At 44.6% G+C, this 25,859-nt stretch overlaps 1 protein-coding gene across 2 annotated transcripts; it reads right to left on the minus strand.

Moving 5' to 3' along the window:
- Positions 1 to 2,989: 2,989 nt before the first annotated feature.
- PRRT3 (proline rich transmembrane protein 3) lies at positions 2,990 to 23,459 on the minus strand. 2 transcript variants are annotated; one of them, XM_058172824.1, is made up of 4 exons: positions 23,366 to 23,459; positions 17,827 to 19,086; positions 14,267 to 14,410; positions 2,990 to 6,979 (listed from the first exon to the last, which is right to left on the minus strand). In XM_058172824.1, the coding sequence occupies exons 2-4, from the start codon at positions 19,022 to 19,024 to the stop codon at positions 5,046 to 5,048; spliced, it is 3,276 nt and encodes a 1,091-aa protein (XP_058028807.1). In that variant the 5' UTR covers positions 19,025 to 19,086; positions 23,366 to 23,459; the 3' UTR covers positions 2,990 to 5,045. The 2 variants fall into 2 exon arrangements, with proteins under 2 accessions (XP_058028807.1, XP_058028806.1); XM_058172823.1 differs by lacking the exon at positions 23,366 to 23,459 and adding an exon at positions 21,021 to 21,393.
- Between the last annotated feature and the right edge of the window lie 2,400 nt (positions 23,460 to 25,859).

Genomic DNA, 25,859 nt, shown 5'->3' on the forward strand with positions numbered 1-25,859 from the left:
AGAGGACTGGAGGACTCTTCTTGTGAAATATCTCTGGACTCGTTCGATTGTATTAATGTCCGATATACAGTGCAGGTTCCAGATAGATGAGCTGTATTCAAGAATTGGTCTGACAAAAGTTTTGTATGCCCTAGTTTGCAGTTCAATATTACTGGAGAAGAAGCTACGCAAGATTAGGTTAACAACTCTTAATGCTTTTTTTTAGCAATGCTGTTACAGTGAGCTCTGGCACTTAGATCATTTGAAATGAGTACTCCAAGGTCTTTGACAGAGTAAGGGTCATCTGTTAGGTCGTATCCATCCAGCTTGTATTTTGTGTTCTGATTTATTTATTTTTTTTGCCAATGTGTAAAACAGAGTATTTGTTGGTTGAGATTTGGAGTTGCCAATTGTTTGACCATTCTGACACATAGTCAAGGTCTTTTTGTAGAGTAGCAGCATTGTCAGTGGTGTTGAATAATTTTATATCATCCGCAAAGAGAACGCAGTTGCCTATAATATGATCGCAACGGTCATTTATATAAAGTATAAAGAGTGTGGGTCCTAAAACGCTGCCTTGGGGGACACCGCTGCTAACAGGTGCAGGGTTAGATAAGGTGTTCTCTATTTTGACTACTTGCTGCCTGTTTGCTAGGAACGCAGCTATCCACTTATGCAGGAATCCAGAAACGCCATAAGATTTTAGTTTTAGAAGTAGCTTGTCATGTACCACTGAATCAAAGGCTTTACGGAAGTCTATATAAATTGCATTGATTTACCCTGGTCAAGTTTTGAAGTCCATATGTTTTTGCAGTGTAAAAGTTGCAGATTGTAGGACAATTTTTTTCTAAAGCCAAATTGCTTGTTAGAGAATAGGTTGTTAGTCTCTAAGTAGAGGGTAATGGATTGGTTTATGATTGATTCCATGACTTTGCAGGTGACACAACATAATGAGATTGGTCTGTAATTATCAACTAGGCTGGGGTCACCCTTTTTGAAGATAGGGATGACCATGGCTAGTGACCATAAGTTAGGTAAGGAGCTGGTTCTGAAAGATATTTCATAGATTATGCTAAGTGGTTCTGCTATGGTGGTTGAGAGCTTCTTTAGGAAGTAGGCGCATAATCCATCAGGGCCAATCGATAGAGATGGTTTTAGGTTGTGTAGTGCCTTTTCAACAGCATCTTCTATGAAATCGACATGTAGTAGATCGTTGTGAGTAGTTGTGGTATGATTGGGAAATGAGGGGCATGAGCCATTGCTGTTTACAAAGACTGAACTGAAGAATGTGTTGAAGAGGTTGGCCTTAACGGTTTCATCATTACAGTCTTTCCCGTTTGGTCCTTTTAGTGGTGGGATGGATTGAGTCTTTGTTGCTTACGAAATTGTAGAAGGCCCGGGTGGATTTAGTGTGTATTAGGTTTTCCTCTTGTTTGCTGTGATAACTGATGCATTCTGCCTTTTATCTGTCGGCATACGGTTTTGTAGCGACTTTTGAAGTTAGCTACATAGCCAGTTTTGTTTTTGCGCCAAAGAGGTTTGTTTTTTTGGTCTGAAGCTCTGTTGAAACTTTGTTGATCTGTTGATGAAGACTATCAGTCACCCAGGCAAAGGTGCCAGAAGGTTGAATCATGACAACTGGACTAATTTTTGTTAGCCTGAGAGGTTTCACTGCTCATTCAAGCAGTTCATCAGTCTAGAACAAATCAGTTAGGCAGAGAGTTGTTGGAATGTACCAGCTCTTGCCACACCATCCTCAGGGGTTTCCTCCCCAAAATGCAGATGAAGCTGCTTGGATGAGCAGCAAGACGTCTCAAGCTAACAAAAATTAGTGCGGCTGCCATGATTCAATCTTCTGACACCTTTGGCTGGATGAATGAGTCTTCATCGACATATTGCAACACATTTTGAGGTGGAAACCCCCGAGGTTGGTACGGCAGGAGTTGGTACATTCCAACGATGCTCTGCCTAACTGACTCACTCTGACCGATGAAACTGCTTAGATGAGCAGCGAAACCTCTCAAGCTAACAAAAAATAATCCAGTTGTCATGATTCAACCTTCTGATACATTAGATAAGGTGCTGCTGCTGGTTGGGGTGTCTTTCTAAAAGGAAAGAAAGAACAAATGGACTTTTCATGGAAATAATTTCATGGGCAATTTTGGCAGCATTCAATGGAGCAGGACTCACATCCGGGACCTTTCCTCCTTTGCTATCCTTGAACACTTGGAAGGGTTGAAGAATTCCTGGAGAAGACTGGAAGAAGGTGAACTGGCAAAAATCTTCTGCTCTTCCTCTCCAGGAGTGCCGAGCAAATTCCAAGCTAGGATTCTTCTTGCCAGAAAGGAAGATAAACACCTCTAGAATAATCCTTCCATTCCCCACCATCCAGTCAAAGCTGAAGAAGCTCCTTGGATGAGAAGCGAAACGTCTTCAAAGAAAAAACAGAAAGTCCAGTTGCCTCTTTAAAAAGCACCTTTGGGACAACCTGGATGATTGAGAATATAGAATAGAATAGAATAGAATAGAATAGAATAGAATAGAATAGAATAGAATAGAATAGTTGGAAGGGACCTTGGAGGTCTTCTAGTCCAACCCCCTTCTTAGGCTGGAAACTCTATACCTCCTCTTCCAATTCTTTGTTTCAGATAGCAAGGAAGAAGTAAAGCTCCAGCCTCAAGTCCCAGGTCATATTTACATTTAACTGTTTTTACGTACAGGTAGTCCTCAACATATGACCACAATTGAGCTTTGGTCAAGGTTCCAACTGAGCTACATCAGCAAATCTAGAGAACAACACAGTGGCCGGTCAGTTCCAGGGTTGAAAATAAAAGAGAAGCTGCATTGGACCAGGTGACTCAACCCATCTTTCAGTTAATTACTATGATTTAACTGCCTTAATTTTTCACCTATTTACCTTCCCTCTGCACTACCATGAAGGAGATGACGTAAGCCCTCCCGCATTTAAAATGGACATAAAAAGCAGACTTCAAGACATATGATCCTCCAGCAAAAGTTTTTATTTTGTTTTGGCACAAATAGACCACATAACATTCAGCAGCCTCTGTTCAGCTTCAGATCTGGACAGCTTGAACCGTCTTCTCTTCTTGCCACGGCAGCAACCGATAAGATAATAATACTGGGCAAATACAAGTTGTGCTATTAGGAGAAACATTATCTCTACAGTTTCCATTCCAGTGTACAACTCTTATTCTCTTCCACCCCACCCCCAGGATCCAGATCAAGGTTTGAATTTCAGGCAAGTTTTGGATTTGGATTCATAAAAATAAATAGTGGAATATAGGTAGTCCTCGACTTACGACCACAATTGAGCCCAAAATTTCCGTTGCTAAGTGAGTTGTGCCCCATTTTACGACCTTTCTTGCCACAGTTGGTAAGTGAATCACTGCAGTTGTTAAGTTAGTAGCACGGACATTAAGTGAAACTGGCTTCTGCTTGTCAGAAGATCGCAAAAGGTGATCCCATGACCCTGAGACGCTGCAACCGTCATATAAAATGCACACCAGTCGTCAAGCATCTGAATTTTGATCACGTGACCCTGGAGATGCTGCAACGGCTGTTAAGTGTGTGAAAAATGGTCCTAGGTCACTTTTTTTCAATGCCACTATTGCTTCAAACAGCCCCTAAACACATGGTTGTAAATCAAGGACTATCCGTTAGAATGTGGATCGATTAAAAGATGCACAGGCAGTGTAGTCTGCCAGAAGAGGCTCTGAAAACTTTTTTTTTTTTTAAATCAAGATCAAAAATTCGACCCTGTAGCATTTTAAAATGCATCTAGACGTTCGTATCTGCATCCGTGCATCCGAATGGGGAAAGGTTCCACCTGTTTTGGTAGCCAAGGAGAGATTATCTGCAGTTCACATTTTCTGTCCCAATCATCAGACTTACAAAGCAGCTTTCCAAACAAAAAGGTGAAGCAGCGGAATTCATCACCGCCCTTTGAACTACAGATACTGAACCAGAAACCTCAGCAAGTTCTATGATTCACAAGACAAATTGCATGTTATAGAGCTCCACCTGAAGACATCTTATTTGACCATTGCCGAATGCGCTCAGGATTATCACCTCTTCGTTGGCACCACGAAGGCTTGGCTCAAATCCCCTCCCAGCCTTGCTACATCTTCTACGCATGGACTTCCACTCCCAGAAGTCTCCAGCTAGCATGCCAACACAGGTAGTTCTTGACTTACGACCACAACTGAGCCCCAAATTGCTGTTTGTTAAGCAAGACATTTGTTCAGCGAGTTTTGCCCCGTTTTACGACTTTTCTTGACCTCCCACGGTGGTTAAATGAAACACTGCAGTTGCTAAGTTAGGAACATGGTTGTTTAAGTGTCTCTGGCTTCCCCGTTTGATTTTGCTTTTCAGAAGGTCTCAAAAGGGGGAATCATGTGATCCCAGGATACTGCAACTGTCCTAAATAAGAACCACTTGCCAACCACCCAAATTTTCATCGCGTAACTATGGAGATGCTGTAGCAGTGGCGTGAAAAATGGTCATAGCTCACTTTTTTCAGTGCCACTGTAACTTTGGCTACTAAATGAACTGTTGTAAGTCAAGGACCACCTGTATCTTAAACGTTGGTGAGGTTGAGGATTGCTGATTTATGCAGTAGTGACTTAAGGGGAGTGTGGGGTGTTCAGCATGCAAAGCTCCCCTAGGCCCACCCCCCACCCCCTTGCTAAATGCCTCCTTGCCCCACTCTGCCTTCTCTCCAAGGGCATCTTTCTCGGACCTCAATGCCAGAAACAAACTAGGTCTTCCTTCAGCATTCATGCTGCAAAGTTTCCGGGGATCTGCCTGTTGCTACAGTACAGCTCTTAAAACTGGGAGGCCGGCAAGCGTAGGGTGTGCTTTTACTCATTATTACATGGTGGGCACTACAAGGGAGGCTTGGCACCCTCTGTGGGCCCATTTCACAAATGGTTGGGGCTGCAAAAAGCCCCATGGTTTTTAAAAAGGAAGCGGAATTGCTCTGAGCTCCACACTCCAGCAGACTACCCATTCCTGATAGTGGACAGGCTTTTAGCTCCCGTCCCATCTTACAATTCAATAGTGTCACTTGACAGGCTGCGGGAATCCATCTGCTTGCTAAGCGCCAAAAAGCTCTTCCGGGCCTCACGTTCGGAGTTTGGTGCGCTGCTGGATGGCGCCAGTGGGAGATCCTCTGCCTGTGCCTGGCGCTGTTGGCTGGGCAGCTCCTCTGAGGGCAGGCTTTCGGGAGAGGACACCCCATGGCGCCAGGGGTTCCAGCTGATCTTCAGGGACGCCCGGGAGAAGGAGGTGCGCGAGAAGCTGCCCAGGGATGTGTCCGTGGCGGGCTCGCTGGCCAGGCCTCGGCCGACGAGATCTCCCACTGAGCTGGTCCGTGCTAAGCTATACAGGCAATCGGGATCACTGCTCCGACGGGGCTGGGCCAGCAGGGGCTGGGCTGCATGTGACAGTGTGGAGCAGTCGCCATGCAGCGAGGCACAGGAGTCCTGGCGTGCCGGGAAACGCAGGCTAGAGCGCAGGAAGATGGAATCGCGGACCAAGTGCTCGCGGAAGAGCGCTTCATCGATGCTGCGGCTCAGGTTGATGGGCGAGGGTGGGCGGAACTCCAGGTCAGCCAACGAGAGGACTGACTCCCGCTCGAAACAGATGCTGGTGTAAGAGCGGCCCATCGCTGCCGCCACAGCCACGTTGGGGCACTTGGGGCTGTAGCCCGCACGCCTTGGAGAGGGGCTAGCACCTTGGCCGGGTCCTGCTCGCAGGTCGTTGCTGTCCTTGAGAGCCCAGAGTAGCCCACCAGCAGAGGAGTTCCGGATCAAGTTATTATTGAGGTTGTGACTGGGTATCTTCTCCAGGACTCCGCCAGGCCAGTCGTAGCAATTGTTGGGGTACTCCGGCACCTCAGCCTTGCGGTAGGCACAGAAGTAGCTCAGGAGCTTGGCCCAGCAAGAATGCTCGGTGGTGTCGTGGTGCTGACAAAGTGCCTGCCAAGCTAGCGAGATCAAGATAAAGGAGAGTGCCAGTTCGCCAATCCGGAACCAGAACTGCACAAACCACCAGCCCCAAGTGAAAATGTCCGGCTGTCCCAATGCCCCTAAGAGCCACAGTACCCCATAGAACTGCAGGACACAGCATGGCAGTACCAAGCCACTGCTTGCCAACAACACCCAGGCTTCCCGCCATATGCCTGGCTCCAGGGTGCCCTCCATCCCCTGGCTGTGCCGCAGTAGCCAGTACACAAACACGGTGGCTGGCAGGAGGCAGAGACCGGCAGTACAGGAAAGGGTGTGGAATCCCACAGACACAGCTGAGTGCATTGGAGGGGACAACAAGTCAGCCCCCAAGAGAATGATGCTGTGCAGGGAGCTCAGCGCAGCCCAAAATGCCAAGCTCTGCCATCTGGGGGGCAAGATCTGCAGCCGGGCCTGATGAACCAGGCGGAGCAGAAGCACCATGAAGGTGCTCAGCAGCAGAGGGAAAGGTGCAGTGTATAGCAGTCGCATTGCACGGGCAGGCAGCCGGCCCAGGGAGCCATAGGGGTCAGCCAAGAAGAACGTGGCTCGTAGTACCCCAAACACCAGGAGCAGGCCACTGGCAGCCAGGACATAGGGGAGTTGTGACTTGTGCAAAGAAAGGGATACCCCCAGGCATGCCAAGCTCAACAGGCTTAGCAGCAGAAAAAGCACTCCAGCGCCGTAGACGTGGAGTCCCCAGGCAAAACTCAGTGTCTGCTCAAGTTCCCCCCAGCGCAGAAAGGTCTTGTTGGGCAAGAGCTGGTGGCAGGTGCTTCCAAGACGGGGGCAAGGTGGACTGGAAGCAGGGAGCATAGCAGGCAGGCTTGGATCCGGCTTAGGCAATTGAGGATGCTGCACCACTCTTTGCGTGGTGACTTGGATTAACCCACGGCGAGGGGTAGCTGGAAGACGAGCGGATGTAGTGGAGACCACAGTGCTACTTTGCCCGGAAGGGTGCTTCCAAGCTGGATCTGAAAATAAGAAAAAGGCGAAAGGACGATCAATACTTGGGAAGCACCGGGCTTGCAGCACAGCACAATTTCCTGATTCCTTGTCATTCTGACCTGTGCCCACAATAACAAAACAGAGGGTAGCATGTTGAGATCCAATACCAATCTAGAATACAGTGCTATGATAATCATGAAATAAATGTAACTTTTATTTTATGCAAAAGTTTAATCATCTTCTTTAAATAGGAAGGAACAAATTAAGAATTGCCAGACCTCTCCAAGCCACAAGCACAGAAACTGAATATATTTCCCAACTACTGGAGCAGTTTCAGAGGTCTGTATGATTCCTGTTCCTCCCTTATTTTTTTCTTTCAAAAAGAAAATATACATTAAATAATACGTGGTGGAAGAATTTGGTGTGATACAGAATTTAGTAAATTTCATAGATTTTTTTTTTAAAGCACAGATTTGGAGCTAAATTGAAAATGTCCCCGTTCTGCTCATTGATCTGCCTTCAAGAACTATTAGAACTATTTACAAATATTAAAAACAGGGCCTTTGCAGGAGTGTCCCCTGTAATGATATGTGGGAATGACTTGAGGAGACAGGAGGAAGAGTCGCAGCCTAGATCAGAGATTGTCAAACTTGCTGGCTGGGGAATTCTGGGAGCTGAAGTCCACCAATCTTAAAATAACAAATTTGAAGACCCCCTGGCCTAAATAATGGTCAGATAAACTAATCCTGAGTCCGAAGGGCAGATGGGGTGGAGAAAGTGCCTCATAAGAATTCCTCTCTGGTTTTCGAGAGAGTAAAAGTAAGGGAGTAGAGAGATAATTTCAGATTGCAGATGATTCTGTTACAGGTAATCCTTGGTAAATACCATTTGTTCAGTGGCCATTAAAAAGCTACAATGGTGCTGAACAAGGAGATTTAGAACCAGTCCTTGTAGTTGCAGCCATTGCAATGTTCCCATGATCACGTGATTGGGATTCAGGCACCTGGCAACTGGCTCACAATTACGACAGACCCAGGTCATGTGATCAACTTTTGCAACCTTAGTGTCCAGCTTTTGACAAGCAAAACCAATAGGGAAGCTGGTAGGATGTCACATATGGTGTTTGTGGAATATCATGCTAAATGACCATCCGGGATCTACTTAATAATCTCAACTGGAACTGCCAAGTTGGTGTGGTCATGTGACACCTCGCGTTACAACTGTGCCTCTTGGTGACAGAATTGCTGGACTCAATTACCCTCATTAATTAAAAACCTGGAGTACAACTTAACAATAAAGGTACTATTATTGTGCTATTATTCATGGTTGATGCTTCTTGGATGGACTTTCTCAAAAGGCTGCCATCCCCTTGAACATATGCCCTCAGCATATCCCCTCAGAATTATATTTGGCAATTTTTTAAGCAGGCATGGATTATAGGCAGATTGGCTGGGTTCATAGGAGACATTTATCCAAGCTCATTAATTAAACTACAATTGAGTTAATTAGTCCAAATTCCTCAGCTCATAAAGTTCACTGGACCATATAACCAGATAGGATGGATTTGCATATCATACCAGGGCCTAAAACGCGATTAGCTAATTTGTACTACAGTAAATCATGCAATTATAATCTATGTGTTTTAATTTAACTGTTTTAATTTGGTTTCTATTTGAGTTGACTCCACTAGTCATTGTTTTGGCTTCTGTTTCATTGATACACACACATCTATAGATCTGTCATATATTGTATAATTAATTAATTAATAATTAATTAATAATAATGAAAGTGGTAGCGTAGATTCAGAACAAGCTTTTTAAATAGGTTTTACTTTTCAAAATAGAAATCACAAGAAAATTGAGAAAACATCTAAATGCACTAAAAACAATCCATACAATTAAAGGAAACCATGTGAAAATGAAGAAAAAAGCCCACAGGAAAGAAAAGAGACTTTTAAAATCTAAAGAAAAGAAAAGAATCTAAAGAAAAGAAAAAGAAAAAAATGAGTTTATATATTGAGTCGTGGTGGCACAGTGGTTAGAGTGCACTACTGCAGGCTTCTTCTGCAATTTGGCACTTTGAATCTCAAGGTTGACTCAGCATTCCATCCTTCTGAGGTGGGTAAAAATGAGGACTCAGATTGTTGGGGGCAATAGGCTGACTCTGTAAACTGCTTAGAGAGGGCTGTAGAGCGGTATATAAGTCTAAGTGCTATTGCTATTCAACATATTGATAGTCACTGGTTACTCATTAATACCTTGAAATGAAGTACATTAAGTAAATACATTGCAAGGGTATAAGGTTTATAGGAATTTCTGAATCTAGTAATAAACCATGGGTTTTCTCAAATCTAAATGCCAAAGCCAGTTTATCCCCTCAGCTTCTAGCAATCTGTACTTGTTTTCCACTCTTCTCAGATTTCCTACCAGCCTTAACAATTACACCTTATTTGGGGTGGGGTGGGTGGGGTGGGGGAAGAGGCTTATTCAATCTGTTTAAGCCTAATTTTCTTTTTCTCCTCTTCAGTCGTGTCCAATTCTTGGAGGACAAGTCCCAGCAGTTTTCTTGGCAATATTTTCCACAAGTGATTTACCATTGCTAGAGAAAGTAATTTAATCAAGATCACCGATCTGACCCAAGACGGGATTGGAACTCATGGTCTCCTGGTTTCTAGTCTGATGCCTTAACCACTAGACCAAACTGGCTCTGCCCCTAAATTAGGAGGCAATAAATATCTTGGGTGTTCCATGAACATGAAGGAATATAAGGTATCTTCAAGATTATCCTCTCTGTTTTGAATCTGCCCACCCAGATTAGGAGAGAAAGCCTGTTAAAATTTCCTTTACTAAGAGGATTTCAACGATGGGGACCCCATATCAACCCTCCTCAGTAAACCCCTCCCCTCTGTGTTACAGATTGCCCCCTTGTGTTATAGTCCATCCTTCTCTATGGGTCTACCAGAATGCTTTTGAACAGATGTAAAAATGATGTTGAGATTCTAGAAAGAGTGCAGAGAAGAGCAACAAAGATGATTAGGGGACTGGAGGCTAAAACATTTGAAGAATGGTTGCAGGAACTTGGTATGCCAAGTTTAATGAAAAAAAGGACTAGGGGAGACATGATAGCAGTGTTCCAATATCTCAGAGGTTGCTACAAAGAAGAGGGAGTCAAATTATTCTCCAAAGCACCTGAGGGCAGGACAAAAAGCAATGGGTGGAAACTAATCAAAGAGAGAAGTAACTTAGAACTATGGAGAAATTTCCTGACAGTTAGAACAATTAATAAGTGGAACAACTTGCCTGGAGAAGTTGTGAATGCTCCAACACTGGAATTTTTTAAGAAAATGTTGGATAACCATTTGTCTGAAGTGGTGTAGGGTTTCCTGCCTGGGCAGGGGGTTGGATTAGAAGACCTCCAAGGTCCCTTCCAACTCTGTTGTTATTATTATTATTAGATGGAATCTCAGGAAAGGAAGTGAGGTCAATGAGGGCTGGTTGTGTATGATAGTTAGTGGATGTTTATAACCACATATTGTGGTTATTGATTTAATCTTTTTTATTGCTGGATGTAAGCTGCTCAAAGCTTTTGATACGTTGAGCAAACACAGAAGCCAAAATGAATGAATGAATGAATGAATGAATGAATGAATGAACACTTTTGAATTTCATGGTGTAATATAAGTAGAATACAAACATTAATATGATCAGACATGCAAGCTTGTGTCTCCCAGGCATACCTTCCTTCTGTTCTCAGGCTGGCTGGTAACTGAAACCAAAGCACATTTGGAAGGCACTAGGAAGTTTAAGACTGTTCTAGATTTTGTTGGCGGTGCAAACACCTGGAAGATTCAACTGACACCATGCAATATGGTTGAGTCATGAACAGGCAACTTTTTGGAATAGTGTTTTAATGCATATAAGTAGATTTATGAGGAAATCCTTAAATGTTAAAGATGTTAATGTGTTGCCGAATAATATACCGAAACTTTAGAATCTGTTTATCAGAAATTATGGCTGTATCAAGCATGAGGCTACTGAGTTAGATAAAAAATAATTACACTGAGAAACTGGAAAATTCATATTATTCCAGATTGTAAAGAACAGTTTTTGGAAATGTGTGACTTATTTGTTATGGAAAAAACAATATTTTCTACTAATAAAAAATGAGCTATAGCAGAGATTTTTGTGATATTTTATAATATTTTAAAAAACTTTACGGTATTAATAAGTAAACCAGTGACTATTGATACGCTGAATATATAAAGTCACTTTTTTCCCCTTTTTCTTTTCTCTAGCCAGTTTGGGTTTTTAAAATTTCTTTTCTTTCCTGTGGGTTTTATTTCCCATTTTCACAGACTTTCATTTGATTGTATGGATTGTTTTTAGTGCATTTTAGGTGTTTTTTCAATTTTCTTATGATTTCTATTTTAAAAAGTAAAACCTAAATACATATTTAAAAAGCTTATTCTAAATCTACATTACCCCTTTCATTATTAATTCTGCTCTACAGTTTCTTTTGAAGAATCTTTTGATTCTTTTGAAATATAGTTGTTCTATCTCATCTGTTCAGTATTGAGGCTTTCTCAGCTCAAGCTACGAGAAAAGGTATCCTCCAAGCCTTTATTATTGTTAAAGAGGAAAAGAATAACAAATGCCTTCCAAGAAAATAAGATGGTAATCCCGCTCCCAGTTGTATAACAGCTTGTTTGTGAATAATTGTATTCACGACTTAGTTGTGAATAATTGGACCTGAATCAGCAATGGAGGAACTGGTCCATTGCAAGGATCCTCCCATACAATGCACAAAAACAGTATCTCACGAGATGCTGGAGGAGTTGCTGAATCGGCTTTGTAGTGTCTAGGAGGCTGAGTTTGAATACACAGTGGATTATGGAGAGAAGCTGTGGATGTAGGTTACCTAGATTAGTATTTTCCCCCCTCTCTCTCTCATAGCTCTTTATAGTAAATGTATTTATTTATTTACATTATTTATTAAACAAAATTAGAACGGCTGCCTATATAAATCACAGAGGGGACTCTAGGTGGCTTACAGCATTAAAATTCACAACATAAAACCCCACAACATAAAACCCCATACTCCTCCCCGCACCAGCAGTATGGCAGCAACAGTGACACATGTATTTATTAAACCAGGGGTTTCCAACCTTGGTCCCTTTAAGACTTGTGGACTTCAACTCCCAGAGTTCCTCAGCCAGCTTTGCTGGCTGAGGGACTCTGAGAGTTGAAGTCCACAAGTCTTAAAGGGACCAAGGTTGGAGACCCCTGTATTAAACAATAAATTGTCTCTTTTTAAACAGAGATGTCATGGATCGACACTGATTTCATATACCACCCAAATCATACGAATTTGATTTATCGCAGAATAAATGTGGTACTTAATGCAAATTCTAAACTCCACTCTGATTCCTCTCCAGTTTTAGCTTCATGGGGCGACCAGAAACAGCCCAGAAAGGAGGGTTGCTTAGATGCCCCTATCTTTCTGGAATCAAGCCCTATCACCAACAATCTAGCAGATGGTCTGAGTACAAAGTCACTACAAATCAAATCCTGGTTTACTGAACTCCATCAGCAGCGGGATATGAATTCAACCATCGGAGCATCTCACTGAAAAATCGGAGCATCTCACTGAGGGGAAATTGGAGCATCACACTGAGGGGAAATGGAAGCGTTCATCTGAGGCCTGTAGCCATTCTGATGCACAACACAGTATCTCGGCAACTCAAAATCTCTCCTCCTGTTTTTGCAGAGGCAGAATAACTCAGGCAGCATTCATCACCGTCAACATCAAAATATCAGCCAATTCAGCTTTTTCCCACCACAGCAAGCTTAACAATTGCTTTGGAACTCTGCTCCAGCGATAATGTGATTCAGCTCCTTCAATAGCATTCCCACTCTATTATTAAAATGGATTATTTATAGGGCATTGACAGGGTAAATGGCACTTTTTAGCATACTGAAAGCCATGACATTGCTCTTCATTTTTAATCCAAAATTTAGGAGTGGCAGAAGACCATAGATGCAATTTCTGAAGAGCTCAGAGAAGGAAAATAATTGAGAATAAATCAAGCACTTGGTATGATTGATCTCATATACTGTACTTCCAAGAAGAAACAAATACAGATTCCCAATCTGGAATTTGTATTTAATTTTGATTTAAAAAGATCAGCTCTTACTATTTTTATCTCCTCTAGTATATTGTATATTATATTATATAGTAATTTCAGTAATTCTAGTTATAAAGCCTTAGTAAGGCCAAACCTGGAATACTGCCTCCAGTTTTGATCACCACATTACAAAAAAGATGTTGAGACTTTGGAAAAAGTGCAAAGAGCAACTAAGAGGATTAAAGGCCTGGAGACAAAACCATAGGAAGAAAGGTTGCAGGATTTGGGTTTGGCTAGTCTAGAGAAAAGGACTAGGGCAGGAGTCTCTAACCTTGGTCCCTTTAAGACTTGTGGACTTCAACTCCCAGAGTCCCTCAGCCAGCAAAGCTGGCTGAGGAACTCTGGGAGTTGAAGTCCACAAGTCATAAAGGGACCAAGGTTGGAGACCCTTGGACTAGGGGGAATATGATAGCAGTATTCCAGTATCTGAGAGGTTGCCACAAAGATGAGGTTAACTTATTTTCCAAAGCGCCAGAAGACAATAAAAGAAACAATGGATGGGAACTAATCAAGAAGAGAAGCACCCTGGAATTAAGGAGAAACTTCCTAACAGTGAGGACAATTAACCAGTGGAAAAGCTTGCCTTCAAAAATGGTGGGTGCTTCATCTCTGGAGGTTTTTAAGAAGAGACTAGACAGCCACTTGTCTGAAATGGTGCTTGAGCAGGGGACTGAACTAGAAGACCTCCAAAGCTTTTTCCAGCTCTGTTCTGATTGATTGATATAAGGTTCTTTCTTTTCACTCATTCAACTGGCTTTTTAAATACATTGGATTAAGAAATAGTGAGTGACAAAAAAAACCCCAGTGAAAATCACAACTGAATGCAGAACTGAACCCAGTTCTCAAGTCCTACTCTGGTATTCAGCCATAGCATTCCCACATCTTAAAATGAACTGTGACTGTTAACAGGAAATCCATGCGATTGCATGTTTCAGCTGATCTCCAATTCCCTGGGACTGAGTCTGAACAAGGGGATTCTAGACACACACACGTACACACACACTCTTACACACGCTATGTATGCACTTGGTCATGGTAGGGAACAAGATGCTGACCTTGGCAGACTTTGGTCTGATCTAACGAGGTTTTCTCCACTTTAGAAAAAAAAACTCATGGTGTTCTTACTCACCTGAATGCTTGATTCCTGCATCAACCTGCAATTTGGAGGGGCTCTGTCCAGGGGTAGAGGAGTCAAAATATGTGAGAGAGACTTTGGGGTTCACAGCTCCCCTGACTCGTTGAGGCTCTGCAATATCAGGCATGTCTCCAGTCCCTGGAAAAAAGGAAAAGGCCTTGAGTGGAACCAAAAGCTGACAGTCTCAAAGGTTAGCCTACAATGTTGTCTTGGCTGAGGTAGAACAGCACAAGGAGACAAAGTGCAAAAATCTCCCCCAGGTTAGTTTGACACACACACACCCACGATAGAAAAGCCTGCTGGTATCTTTCCCATCACTACTGACTTTAATTAATTAAATAGTTGGCTTCCTTGGCATTACACCTCAAATCTGAGACTTGGGCAGGGGTGAAATGCTCCTGGTTCGGACTGGATTGGCCGATCTGGTAGTGATGGCGGCGGGTGGTTCGGAGAACCGGTAGCAAAAATCCTGGGCCCTCCCGCCCATGCCTACCCAATGCCCGGGCGCCCGCTTCCCCGCTTCTTTTAAAAAATGCTTTTAAAAGGTAAAAAAAAGGCTCTGACAATCACAGCTGAGCTGCGCGATCGTCAGAGCCTTTTTTTCCACTTTTAAAAGCATTTTTTTGCAACCTATTCAGCCGAACAGGTTGTAAAAAATGCTTTTAAAAGTTTTTTTAAAAAAAGATCCTGCGCCATAGCTGATCACCCCTCCCCCGCACGCTGTTCTACTTATCCCATGCCTCCTTTTGGCATGCACTGTGCACACGCACACACCTTGCCTTTGGTACATGGTGAGCACTGAGCATGCACGTGCATGCGCAGCTAGTGAACTGGTAGTAAACCGGTTCAGATTTCACCACTGGACCTGGGACATCTAATGATAAGGCTGTCCTTTAGCCTCTCCATCTGCTTCTGCTCCAAAGGAGATCCCTCCACTTTGACCGCCTTCTTCTGCCCTAGTTCCTCTCAGAAGTTCTGTTCTCAAGGAAGGTCATTCCGAACAGAGGAAGGAAGAGGTTCTTCTAGCAGCTCTTTGAAACATCACATCAAAGGCAAGAGTTGGGTTTTTTAAAAAAACTTCCCAGCCTAATACAAACCAGCTTATCCTACTTAGGTTTCTCAAGATCAACTAACTGCTTTATAGTAACACATACAACCCATGATCAGGTTCATAACCACAATTAAATTACCTTATACAGGTTTACAGATCACCTCCCCCTCCTATAAATCCATCACCAGCTCCAAAAAAACCCCACCCTGAAATATTCCTACCCAGCTCTTCCTATTATTCCCATTTGCCAGCCCATCCCATGTTTCTTTCATCGCAACCAAATATGTTGGCATTCTAATGAAAGGAGTCACTTAATCATATGCCAGCCTGCCAGCTGTACACATATTGTATGCAGGGTCAAGTTGAATGCAGCTTCACTGTACACACCCCTCCCTTCCAGATGCATTCAATATTCACAACCATCATACCAATTGCCTTTCTTCTTCCTCTTCGTCTTCTCATACTAAACCAAGTAACAAAGAATGAGACTTGAAATCAATGTGTTCTTCAACAACAACAAAACCGTGGGTTTTGTTTGGATGTTAACCAACTAGCTGGGCCCTCTTCACGTCTCTGAGCTCCATTTTCTTTTCTGAATTTCATCTCTGGCTACTGCTGAATGTATTTTTCCAGGATTTTTTCCCCCCTGGCCTACGAAGGGGGCTCCTCGGTTAACGATTCCTCTGATGAAAAACTGGTGGGTGGGTGTGGAAATCAAGCTGGAATTTTGTTTTTAGGCTCCCCCTCTGGCTGTGTTGTTATTGGAGGTGGTTACTTATGATCACAATAAGGATGATCATGTTTCAGGAAATGCCCAGACACCACGAAGGAGTAAAGAGCTGCTTACTGGAGGAGGAGGAGGATTCAAACGGATAGTGAGGTGGGACAGTATTCAGTACTCTGGGCTAACAAGGTCCAGAATGTTTATTTTATAAAAAATAATAGCCCTCTAACAATTTGCAACCAGTAAAGAAGTTCTTTACTGAAATAAAGCCCTAGTAAGGCCACATCTAGAGTATTGCATCCAGTTTTGATCACCACACTATAAAAAAGATCTTGAGACTCTAGAAAAAGTGCAGAGGAGAGCAACCAGGATGATTAGGGAACTGGAGACTAAAACATATGAAGAACGGTTGCATGAACTGGGCACGGCTAGTCTAGTGAAGAGAAAGACCAGGGGAGACATGATAGCTGTCTTTCAATACTTGAGGGGCTGCCACACAGAGGAAGGGGTCAAGCTGTTTTCAAAGCACCTGAAGGCCAGACAAGGAATAATGGATGGAAACTGACCAAGGAGAGATTCAACCTAGAAATGAGGAGGAACTTTCTGACAATGAGAACAATCAACCAATGGAACAGCTTGCCTTTGGAAGTTGTGGGAGCTTCATCACTTGAGACTTTCAATTAAAGATTGGACTGCCATTTGTCAGAAATGGTATAAGGTCTCCTGCTTGAGCAGGGGGTTGGACTAGATGACCTATTAGGTCCCTTCCAACTCTGTTATTCCATTGAATCTGTTAAGTTTATTAGAGAGGCATTTACCTTGTAGGTTAGGACAACTCTGATAGCACCTTTTCTGAAAGAAACAAATTTAATTAAAAGGCATAAGCTTTGGTGAGCTCAGCTCAGCTTCTGCTTTTTAATACCATTTGTTAGTCAGAAAAGGTGCATCCAGGCTCCTGACAGCGTCTTCTAACTTAGTTAATCCTTTCCCTGCCAATTTTGATCGTTATAATCTGGTTGCTGGGATGCTATTCCTAGAAGTGAAAGATGCATTTCTATCACAGGTTGTCTTCGATTTACAAACCACAACTGGGACCAGAATTTCCATTGCTAAACAAGGCAGATGTTCAATGAATATTATGATCTTTTTCCTTCTTTTTTTTTTGCCAGGGTTGCTAAGCAAATTGCTGCAATTGTTACTTGAATCACAGAGCAGTTAAGCAAATCCAGCTTCCCCCATTGACTTCCCTTGTCAGAAGTTAGTTGGGGGTTAGTTGCAAAAGGCAATCGTGTGACCCCAAGATGCTGCAACCATGATAAATGACATGCTAGTTGACAAGTGCCTGAATTTTGATCACGTAACCATGGGGATGCTTGTGATGGTTGTGTGAGGATCAGTTCTTAAGTCACTTTTTTACTGCCAGTGTAACTTTGGACAATTGCTAAAATAATGGTTGTAAATTGAGGACTATCTCAATTCTTCCCCTTTAATTTAATCTGTGTGCTCCAAGAGTACACAGGTGTGCTCCAAGAGTACACAGGTTTTAACCAGGTTTTCTCCTGAACTCCCAACCTTTTCTTGCTTCCCTGTCATCAGGCCAGCTCCCGGCTCCCCACGGTTCTTGGTGTGTCTCTTCCCTTAGAGTTGTTGCCATCTCCTGCCCTCTCCTGCTCCATCCTCCTCCTGTTCCCCAGGGCACAGGTGTGTGGGGCTGGGTGAGAGTTTTCAATGGCAGAAGATTCCTTTAAGTACATAAAGCAAAGGCAAATCTAAACCTACCTGGGGTAGCAGAGCTGCCTTGAAAGATGGTGGTTTCCATTCGAGCTGTGTCCCAAAGTCCTGGCTGCTGAGTGGTATCAATGATCAGATTCCAATGAGTGCTTCTTAGACGAGGATTTGGTTCTTGGGGGGTCACCCCTGACAGTGAAGGGGTGAAAGGGACAGGGAAGTGGTCATCCGAAAGAGGCGGATGGAAGCTTGCTGGGCTTTGCCTATGCCCCTTCCCAATCAGTGGGGTAACTATTCCTTCCTGAGAAGGGGAGGTCACCGGTGGTACATCTCTATCTTGCCCAGGGAGATTCTGAGCATCTCCAGCTGCCTGAACCACAGGCCTAAGTGGAGACGTAGAAAGCTCTTCTTGGCCGAGGAGGCCACTGTAGACCTGTCTACTCTTGTATGAAGCCAAATATTTTACTGTGGTTAGATTCCGGCCCAGCAGTTCCTGCTCCGGCACTCTGTTTTCCAACCATCCTCTTGAAGCATCAGTCTTAGGTTCGGCATCCTCCACCACCTCCCATTTGACAAGAGATCTGTTAACATGGAATGTTGCCAAAGGAATGGTGGACACGGTGGGCCTGGGGCTTAAGGTAGTTGCTGGGAGGCCATGTTTGAACCCTGCTTGGTGGAGGTTGGGCCAGGATCCCTCCTGGGAGACAAGTAATTCTGAGGCCTCTAGTCTGGGAAGAGAGGCCGCCACAGAAGTGGACATGCCAGAAGAAGGAAGAAGGAGCTTTTTCCTCCTCTGTTTCGGACTTCGTTCCCGAATTATACCACCGGTATCCTCAACCTCTCCCTGAACACTGAGCAAGCCTTCGGTTGGCAGAACAAGACTCTCCTCAGTCAAGTGGGGAGCTAAACTTCCACCAGAAGAACCAGCCGGTGCCCCCTTTGCACGGAGCTTTGACCTCTTCTTGGATTTTGTAGCTCTAGGGTGGCCCACTAGACTGGCACCTTGCCTGTTCTCATTCTTCAATTCCCCGTCACCGCTAGAGAACTCATGGCCAGAGGAATCTGAGTGGGGAATGACTGGCAGGGCCCTTCGAGGAGGCTCTTTGGAGGGGACTTCCAAAGGAGGTGACTTGGGGACAGAATTCAGAGGCAAGCCCCAGGTAGAGTTCTCTGGAGTCGGGAGGTACAAAGCCAGGAGTAAGGCAGGTAAGAGCAGGCTCCAGACAAGGAACAACCCCAAGGCAGCCATCTTTGAGGACAGACAGCTGGTCACTCAATGTCCAGCGTGGTCACGACTGCTCATGCTTCATCCTGTGGAGAGGAATATTTGTGATTGTGGGAATGAAGAAGTAAAAGGCCCATTGGAAGCCAGGAAACGGAATAACATAAGGCAAGGGAAACAGTCTAATGACAAAGATTACAGCAGCCAGTTTTCTGGGAAGGGTAGAGAAAAGAGGGAAGTTAGATGAAATTGGAGAGAGGGAGGGAGGGAGGAAGGAAGGGAGGATGATAGTTCAGGGCTGCACCATGTGCATTCATCCATGAGGCACATGGATGTAAACATGAAAAGGGAGTCATGTGCATATTACACAATTCCTCCCTCACATGGCTGAGAACGTTTCATTCTTTCCCCCTTCTTTGTGCCACGCATTGGTGCCCCCCCCCCAATGGAAGTGGCCGATCTCAGCAACTCCTACCCTGAGGCTTTTGACAGAGCAGCTGGAGCAAGACCCTGAGCCCCCAAGAAACAATGCGGAAATTCTTGGTGGCATCATCCTGAGCAGAATGAAAATGACTTTCAAGGTTTGCAGCCTTGAGTCTCTCTCTCTCTCTCTCTCTCTCTCTGCTCTGTGCCGGCATCTCAAAAAAAATGCCATCTTTTCATCTTTGCCTGCAGCAGTGAAGCCACACAGTTACATAAGGAACTGCCTGATCCATGTTAGCCAGTACTTTCCACTCCAGCTGATGAGAGCTCACAGAAGCCTCTGAGGTTTTTTTCCTTCCCTGCTAAGGCTATTAACAATTTAACTGCTAAAATGGCAAGAACTGAATCTGCAAGGAAGACTGTAAACCTAAAATGTAATCCAGGGAAGTCAGACCATCCTACAAGGCAACCAAACATCTCATTTCCCAACAATCACCCCCTGCGTTATCTGGCACCTTAGTCTTGCAGGGCCTCGGCCCACTCACAAGTTCACCTTGAATATCAGTATCCCATCCCAGCTTGAGGATGGGGATGCTCAGACCAAGCTAGCCGAGCCCTGCATCCCTGATTGGTGTCTGGAATCCTGCAACACTTAACCCCTTGCAACTGAAGAGCTGCATGACTTGAGATTCTCGCCAAGCCCATCTGCCCAGCTTGGGAAAAGTTATTTTCTCTCTCGGAGGCAGCCACTGTTCCTGGATGGCTATAAGTTGGTACAACCCGTCCTAACGCAAGAAAGTCAGCAGGATCCAAATCAGGATTACAGTCTCCCTTTGAACGTGAACCCAACTGCCCACCGGTGGAAATTCACATTTATTTATACAATTTATAAGCAGCCTGTCTTCCATGGATTCCATGGTGGCTTACAATTAAAATCTGTCAAATGGAGAGAATAATGGCTAATCTCAGTGACTTGTTGAGAATGTTGCCCTTGATAAGAGTCATCATTTTTGTGGGGTCAGTTCACCCACCTGCTAGTGAGTCATAACTTATCTTCACTGAGTCATGTTTGGAAAGGGCAAACCAGCCACCCTTTTTTTTATTATTATTTTATTTACACAAAATGACAGTATACACAGCATATGATTTATTTTTATTATTATTATTATTATTATTATTATTATTATTATTATTATTATTATTATTATTATTAATTCATTAAACATGAAACTCAGTCAACTGAACATTCAAAAAGGCATCACAAATACCATTGACTGGTGCTAATGGTTGATACCCGTTGCTGCCAGCGTCCTAGGCATCAACCAAGTACCTTCTTAAGATGTAGGATGTTACAAGTAGCACAGTTTTTTACACTTCTGCTAGTGTTATTGCAGGAAGCTGCAATTTGTTGACGTATCTTATAGATTCTTCGACATGGTACCAAGACATCATCATCATTATTTTGCAAAACAGTCCTTTCACTCTTCCCAAGCTTCACACAAGCCTAACCCTGCAAAGGTCAAGCCCCGGTAGCAAATTCAAGGGCGCCTCTTTTCACCCCCTGCCAAGAAGGCCTCTTCCCGTGTGCTTTGAAACCCACCTGGGATCTTCACGCAGCAGACCTTCGTCTTCTATCTGGGCCAGCCCCAGGCTGATCTTCCCGAGTGGAGGGGGGGAGCGCAAAACGCAACCGGCTAAGAGCCGCTTAAGCTTCTGTCCGGCTTCGGCGGCGGCGGCAGCAGGCGAGGAAAGTCGGCTTACAGCCACGACGATGAGCGATCGGTGGCTCCGGCACCGCCGAGGGAATGAGGGGGTAGAGAAAGGAAGGAGCGGACAGCCCGCGGGACCTTCTGCCTGGGCGCACCCAAGCTTAGGCAGAGCCGAGGCGTCTCCGCCTCCGAGGCCGGCAACGGACAGGGCGGGCCAGGCGTCCCGGCTGGGGAAAGGCTCATCTATTCATTCATTCATTCCTTAAGCAGGGCACGTCGCGTCTGTCCAAGAGCCCGGTGCCCGCGGGGGGGGGGGATGGGGGGGGGATGTTGGCACCCGCCCTCGCATCGGGATGGTATCAGGCGGTGGAGAAGCGCCGCGGCTACCTCGAACGGGGCTCCTCCTGGCGCCGCGCCTGCCCCGCTAGGTAACCCTGCGCAACGGCGCGTCCTTGAGCCGCCAGTCCTTCCGCGGCGGGCCTCCCGATCCAGAAGCTGCGGGGAGGCGATCGCCGAGTGTCCGCCACCACCACCCCGCGCTCAACCGGGACAGCCAAGCACGCAACAGCTGAGAGGGGGGGTTGGGTGGGCAGCAGGTCCCAGCCCCGGCTACCGGCCCCTCCGCTTTGCAGCCTCGGACGATCCGTCCGCCGACGCCCTCCCCGGGAGTGGGGTAGGGAAGGGTTTGCGTTGGGACAGGGCAAGAAGAAGAAAGAAGAGCACCGCTGCTGCCCTTTCCGCTCCGGATTCGCACTCAGGGCAGAAAAAAAGGCGCGAAGGTCGGGCTCGCTCAGAGGCGCTTCGGAAGAAGGGCCCCCGAGTGGGCTGCGCCGTTTCGTCTGCACGATGGCGTGCAAAGCCAACGCTGGGGATGGGCCGGCGGGACTCGGCTTATGTGACTGGCGGAAGATCAGCTACCCGGTTGGCGCTCGCTCTCGCTCTCTCTCTCCCCACCATTCGCGGGATCTGGCGGGGGGGAGAGGAGCGGGACGCCGCAGTGTCCACGTGGCTCCGTGCGGTGGCTAATCCCCGCCGCACCTGCAGCTACGATCGCGGGAAAGGAAAACGGCGGGTTAAGTTTTCAAGCGAGAATTACCCGCCTTTCCCCCCCCCTTCTTCTTCTTCTTCTTCTTCTTCTTCTCCTCCTTCTCCTTTTTCTTCTCTTCCTCCTTCTTCTCCTGCTGCTCCTTCTTTCCTTTTCCCCGGGGAATCGGAAGCTACTTTGCGCACATCAAAAGCATTGCGGTTCTAAAATTTAATTGAACAGATTAAGAGTTGGATGGGATCTTGTAGGTCATCTAGTCCAACCCACCCAGCCCAAGATGGAGACCCTACCTACACCATTTCTGACAGATGGCAGTCCAGTCTCTTCTTGAAAGCTTCCAGCGGGGAAGCTCCCACAACTTCTGAAGGCAAAGCTATTCCACTGGTTGATTGTTCTCGCTATCAGAAAATTTCTCCTTATTTCTAGGTTGAATCTCTCCTTGTCTTGTGGCTGAACTCTGAAAATTGCCGACCTGAAGGAAACACACTGATCAAATGGAAGCCGGGAGAGCAGAGATTCATCCCCCACATTTTTACTCAGGGATAACTATATTATTATTTTTAGCGTATGGTGGGAACATTACACGGGGAGCAATAGCCGTCAGTACCATTCCTTACTTAAGCCACTAAATGGGTGATAACAACCAGATGCAGCCATACTGCCCACTTGGGCTTCACAGCCATTATAAATAGAAGTGCATAAAATCAAACAGGGATGCCTATAAAGATGCTTAACCCACCACTCCATGCCTTCTGGATGTGCTGGTCCATTGATAAGTACTGTACAGGTAGTCCTCTACAAAAAGGACGAGTACAAAAAATGGAAAGAGGAACACACAACCAAGGCAGAATATCAGCAGATAGCCAGAATCTGCAAAGATGAAGTCAGGAAAGCAAAGGCTCAGAATGAACAAAGACTTACAACAAAAGTCAAAGATAATAATAATAAAAAGTTTCTTCCAACACATAAATAACAAGAAAAAAATCAAGGAAACAGCCGGTCCATTAAAGAGAGAAGACGGCAAGGAAGTACCAGGCAACATAGAGAAAGCAGAACTGCTTAACTCATTCTTTGCATCGGTCTTCACGCAGAAAGAAAATATAGCCCAACCTACCAAAAACATAACTAAAAGACAGACTAGAAATAAAAATTAAAATAAGCCAAAAAAACCAAAAAATAGTAAGAGCACACCTGTCTGATCTTGATGAATAGAAATCACCAGGGCCTGACAGATTACATCCCAGGATGTAATGTTAATGTTAATAAAGGAGCTGGCAGTTGTCATCTCAGAATCACTGCACCACATCTTTCAAAAATCCTGGAGCATCAGGGAATTACCAGAGGACTGGAAAACAGCTGATGTGGTTCCCATCTTCAAAAAAGGAAAAAAAACAGACCCTGGAAACTACAGACCAATCAGCCTAACATCAATATCCGGGAAGATACTGGAAAAGATAATAAAAAAAAACATCTGCCCACATGTAGAAACAAGTAAAGTAATAACTAACAGTCAGCACGGGTTTGTTAAAAACAGATCATGCCAAACCAATCTTATTTCATTCTTCAGCATAGTGGCTAAATTAGTACATCAGTGAAATACTGTAGACATAATATACTTAGACTTAAGCAAGGCATTCAACAACGTAAACCACAACCTACTTCTTGGTAAGCTAGAAAAAAGTGGGATAGATAGCATCACCACCAGATGGATTCATAACTGGCTGACAAACAGTACTTAACGAGTAGTCCCTAATGGGTCTAAGTCTACATGGAGAGAAGTAAGCAGTGGGGTGCCACAAGGTTCCGCCTTAGGCCCAGTACTCTTCAATATCTTCATAAATGACTTAGATGAGAGAATAGAAGGGGAACTTACCAAATTTGCAGATGATATTAAGCTGGCAGGAATAGCTAACACCGTAGAAGATAGGCTCAAGATCCAGATGGATCTTGACAGACTTGAATGCTGGGCCCTATCTAACAAAATGAAATTCAATGTAGAGAAAAGTAAAGTCTTACATTTAGGCAAGAAAAACCAAAAGTACACATATAGACTGGGTGAAACCAGTAACTGAGAGGGATCTTGAAATCTTAGTGGACAACCAGCTAAATATGAGCCAGGCGTGTGCAACGGCAGCCAAAAAAGCCAATGCAATCCTAAACTGCATTAACAGATGGATACAATCAAGATCAAGTGAGGTACTAATACCACTCCTTAGTAAGACCACACCTAAAATACTGCGTCCAATTTTGGTCACCACACTATAAAAAGGATGTTGAGACTAGAAAAAGGGCAGAGAAGAGCAACCAGGATGATTAGGGGACTGGAGACTAAAACATGAAGAATGGTTATAGGAACTGAGAATGGCTAGTCAAGTGAAGAGAAGGATCAGAGTAGACATGATAGCAGTGTTCCAGTATTTGAGGGGCTGCCATAGAGAGGTGGGGGTCAAGCTATTTTCAAAGGCACCCGAAGGCCAGACAAGGAATAATGGATGGGAACTGATCAAGGAGAGATTCAGCCTAGAAATAAGGAGAAATTTTCTGACAGTGAGACCAATCAACCAATGGAACAACTTGCCTTTAGAAGTTATGGGAGCTTCATCACTGGAGGCTTTCAAGAAGAAACTGGACTACCATCTGTCAGAAATGGTGTAGGATCTCCTGCTTGGGCGGAGGGTTGGACTAAATGGCCTACAAGGTCCTTTCCAACTTTGTTAATCTAATCTAATCTATTTACGACCATAATGGGGACCCAAATTTCTTGTTGTTAAGCAAGACATTTGTTAAGTGAGTTTTGCCCCATTTTACAACCATTCTAGCCACCGTTGTAAAGTGCATCACTGCAGATGATAAGTGAGCAAACGAGATGTTAAATGAATCAGACTTCCCCATTGTCTTTGCTTGTCAGAAGGTCGCCAAAGGGGATCCCGTGACCTTTGGACACAGTGAGGGTCGTAAATATAAATAAACACCTGAACTAGGCAAGAATTACCGTAAACAGCGGAGGAGAAGGAGGAGGAAGGCTCATTCCCCAATAGAATCAATGGAAAGCGATTCTGTGCAGCCAAAGTTAGTTGAGGGACTGCTGCTTCTTTCTCACATCTTATCTTTCCCATCAGTGGCGGGAAAGGCAGGCATGCTAAGGGTCCCATCTATCCGGCTCCGGTGAACCAGTAGCGGTGGCTGTGGGAGGCTCCGCCCACCCACATGGACATCATGATGTCACTTTTGCAATGATGTTAAGCTTCTGCACATGTGCATGGTCAGACGGGGCATGTGAACAAAGCGTGCGGGGTGCACGTACGCATTTGCTGGGTGATGTTAGCCCCAACCATTATGGCCTTCCATAAAGCTGTCAAAGCATGTGTTGTTGTTTTTCTTCCAGTAAGCCTGTGGATGTCCTGGTAATAGGGAGCCTTCACCCTGGTTAGCGGGTATGTAACATCTTCCTTCTCACGTTTTATCTGTGATTATTTTTTAAAAGGTTTGTAAAATGTTTTCATTGTAAGCCATCAGGAAGGCCGTATCAAGTTGACAAATAAATACATGAATAAATCAAGCAGATGTAAGGAAAGGGAAAAGAATTGTGTGCCTGGAGTTTGTGAAGAGTTGCTCTAATAGAAGGTTCAAAATAGATGCTTGGTAGGATGATGGAATGTAAGCTATGGAGTGGGCAAATGCAAAT

The sequence above is a fragment of the Ahaetulla prasina genome, chromosome 2 (genome assembly GCF_028640845.1).
Source record: "Ahaetulla prasina isolate Xishuangbanna chromosome 2, ASM2864084v1, whole genome shotgun sequence".
Classification (NCBI taxonomy): domain Eukaryota; kingdom Metazoa; phylum Chordata; class Lepidosauria; order Squamata; family Colubridae; genus Ahaetulla; species Ahaetulla prasina.

Bases quoted from the DNA above. Each gene is read 5' to 3' on its own strand.
- PRRT3 (XM_058172824.1), bottom strand. From the start codon at position 19,024: ATGGCTGCCTTGGGGTTGTTCCTTGTCTGGAGCCTGCTCTTACCTGCC. The intron at 14,411-17,826 runs GTAGGTTTAGAT...CCTTTTTTCCAG, and splicing joins AGGCAGCTCTGCTACCCCAG to GGACTGGAGACATGCCTGAT. The intron at 6,980-14,266 runs GTGAGTAAGAAC...TCTTATTTTCAG, and splicing joins TGCAGGAATCAAGCATTCAG to ATCCAGCTTGGAAGCACCCT.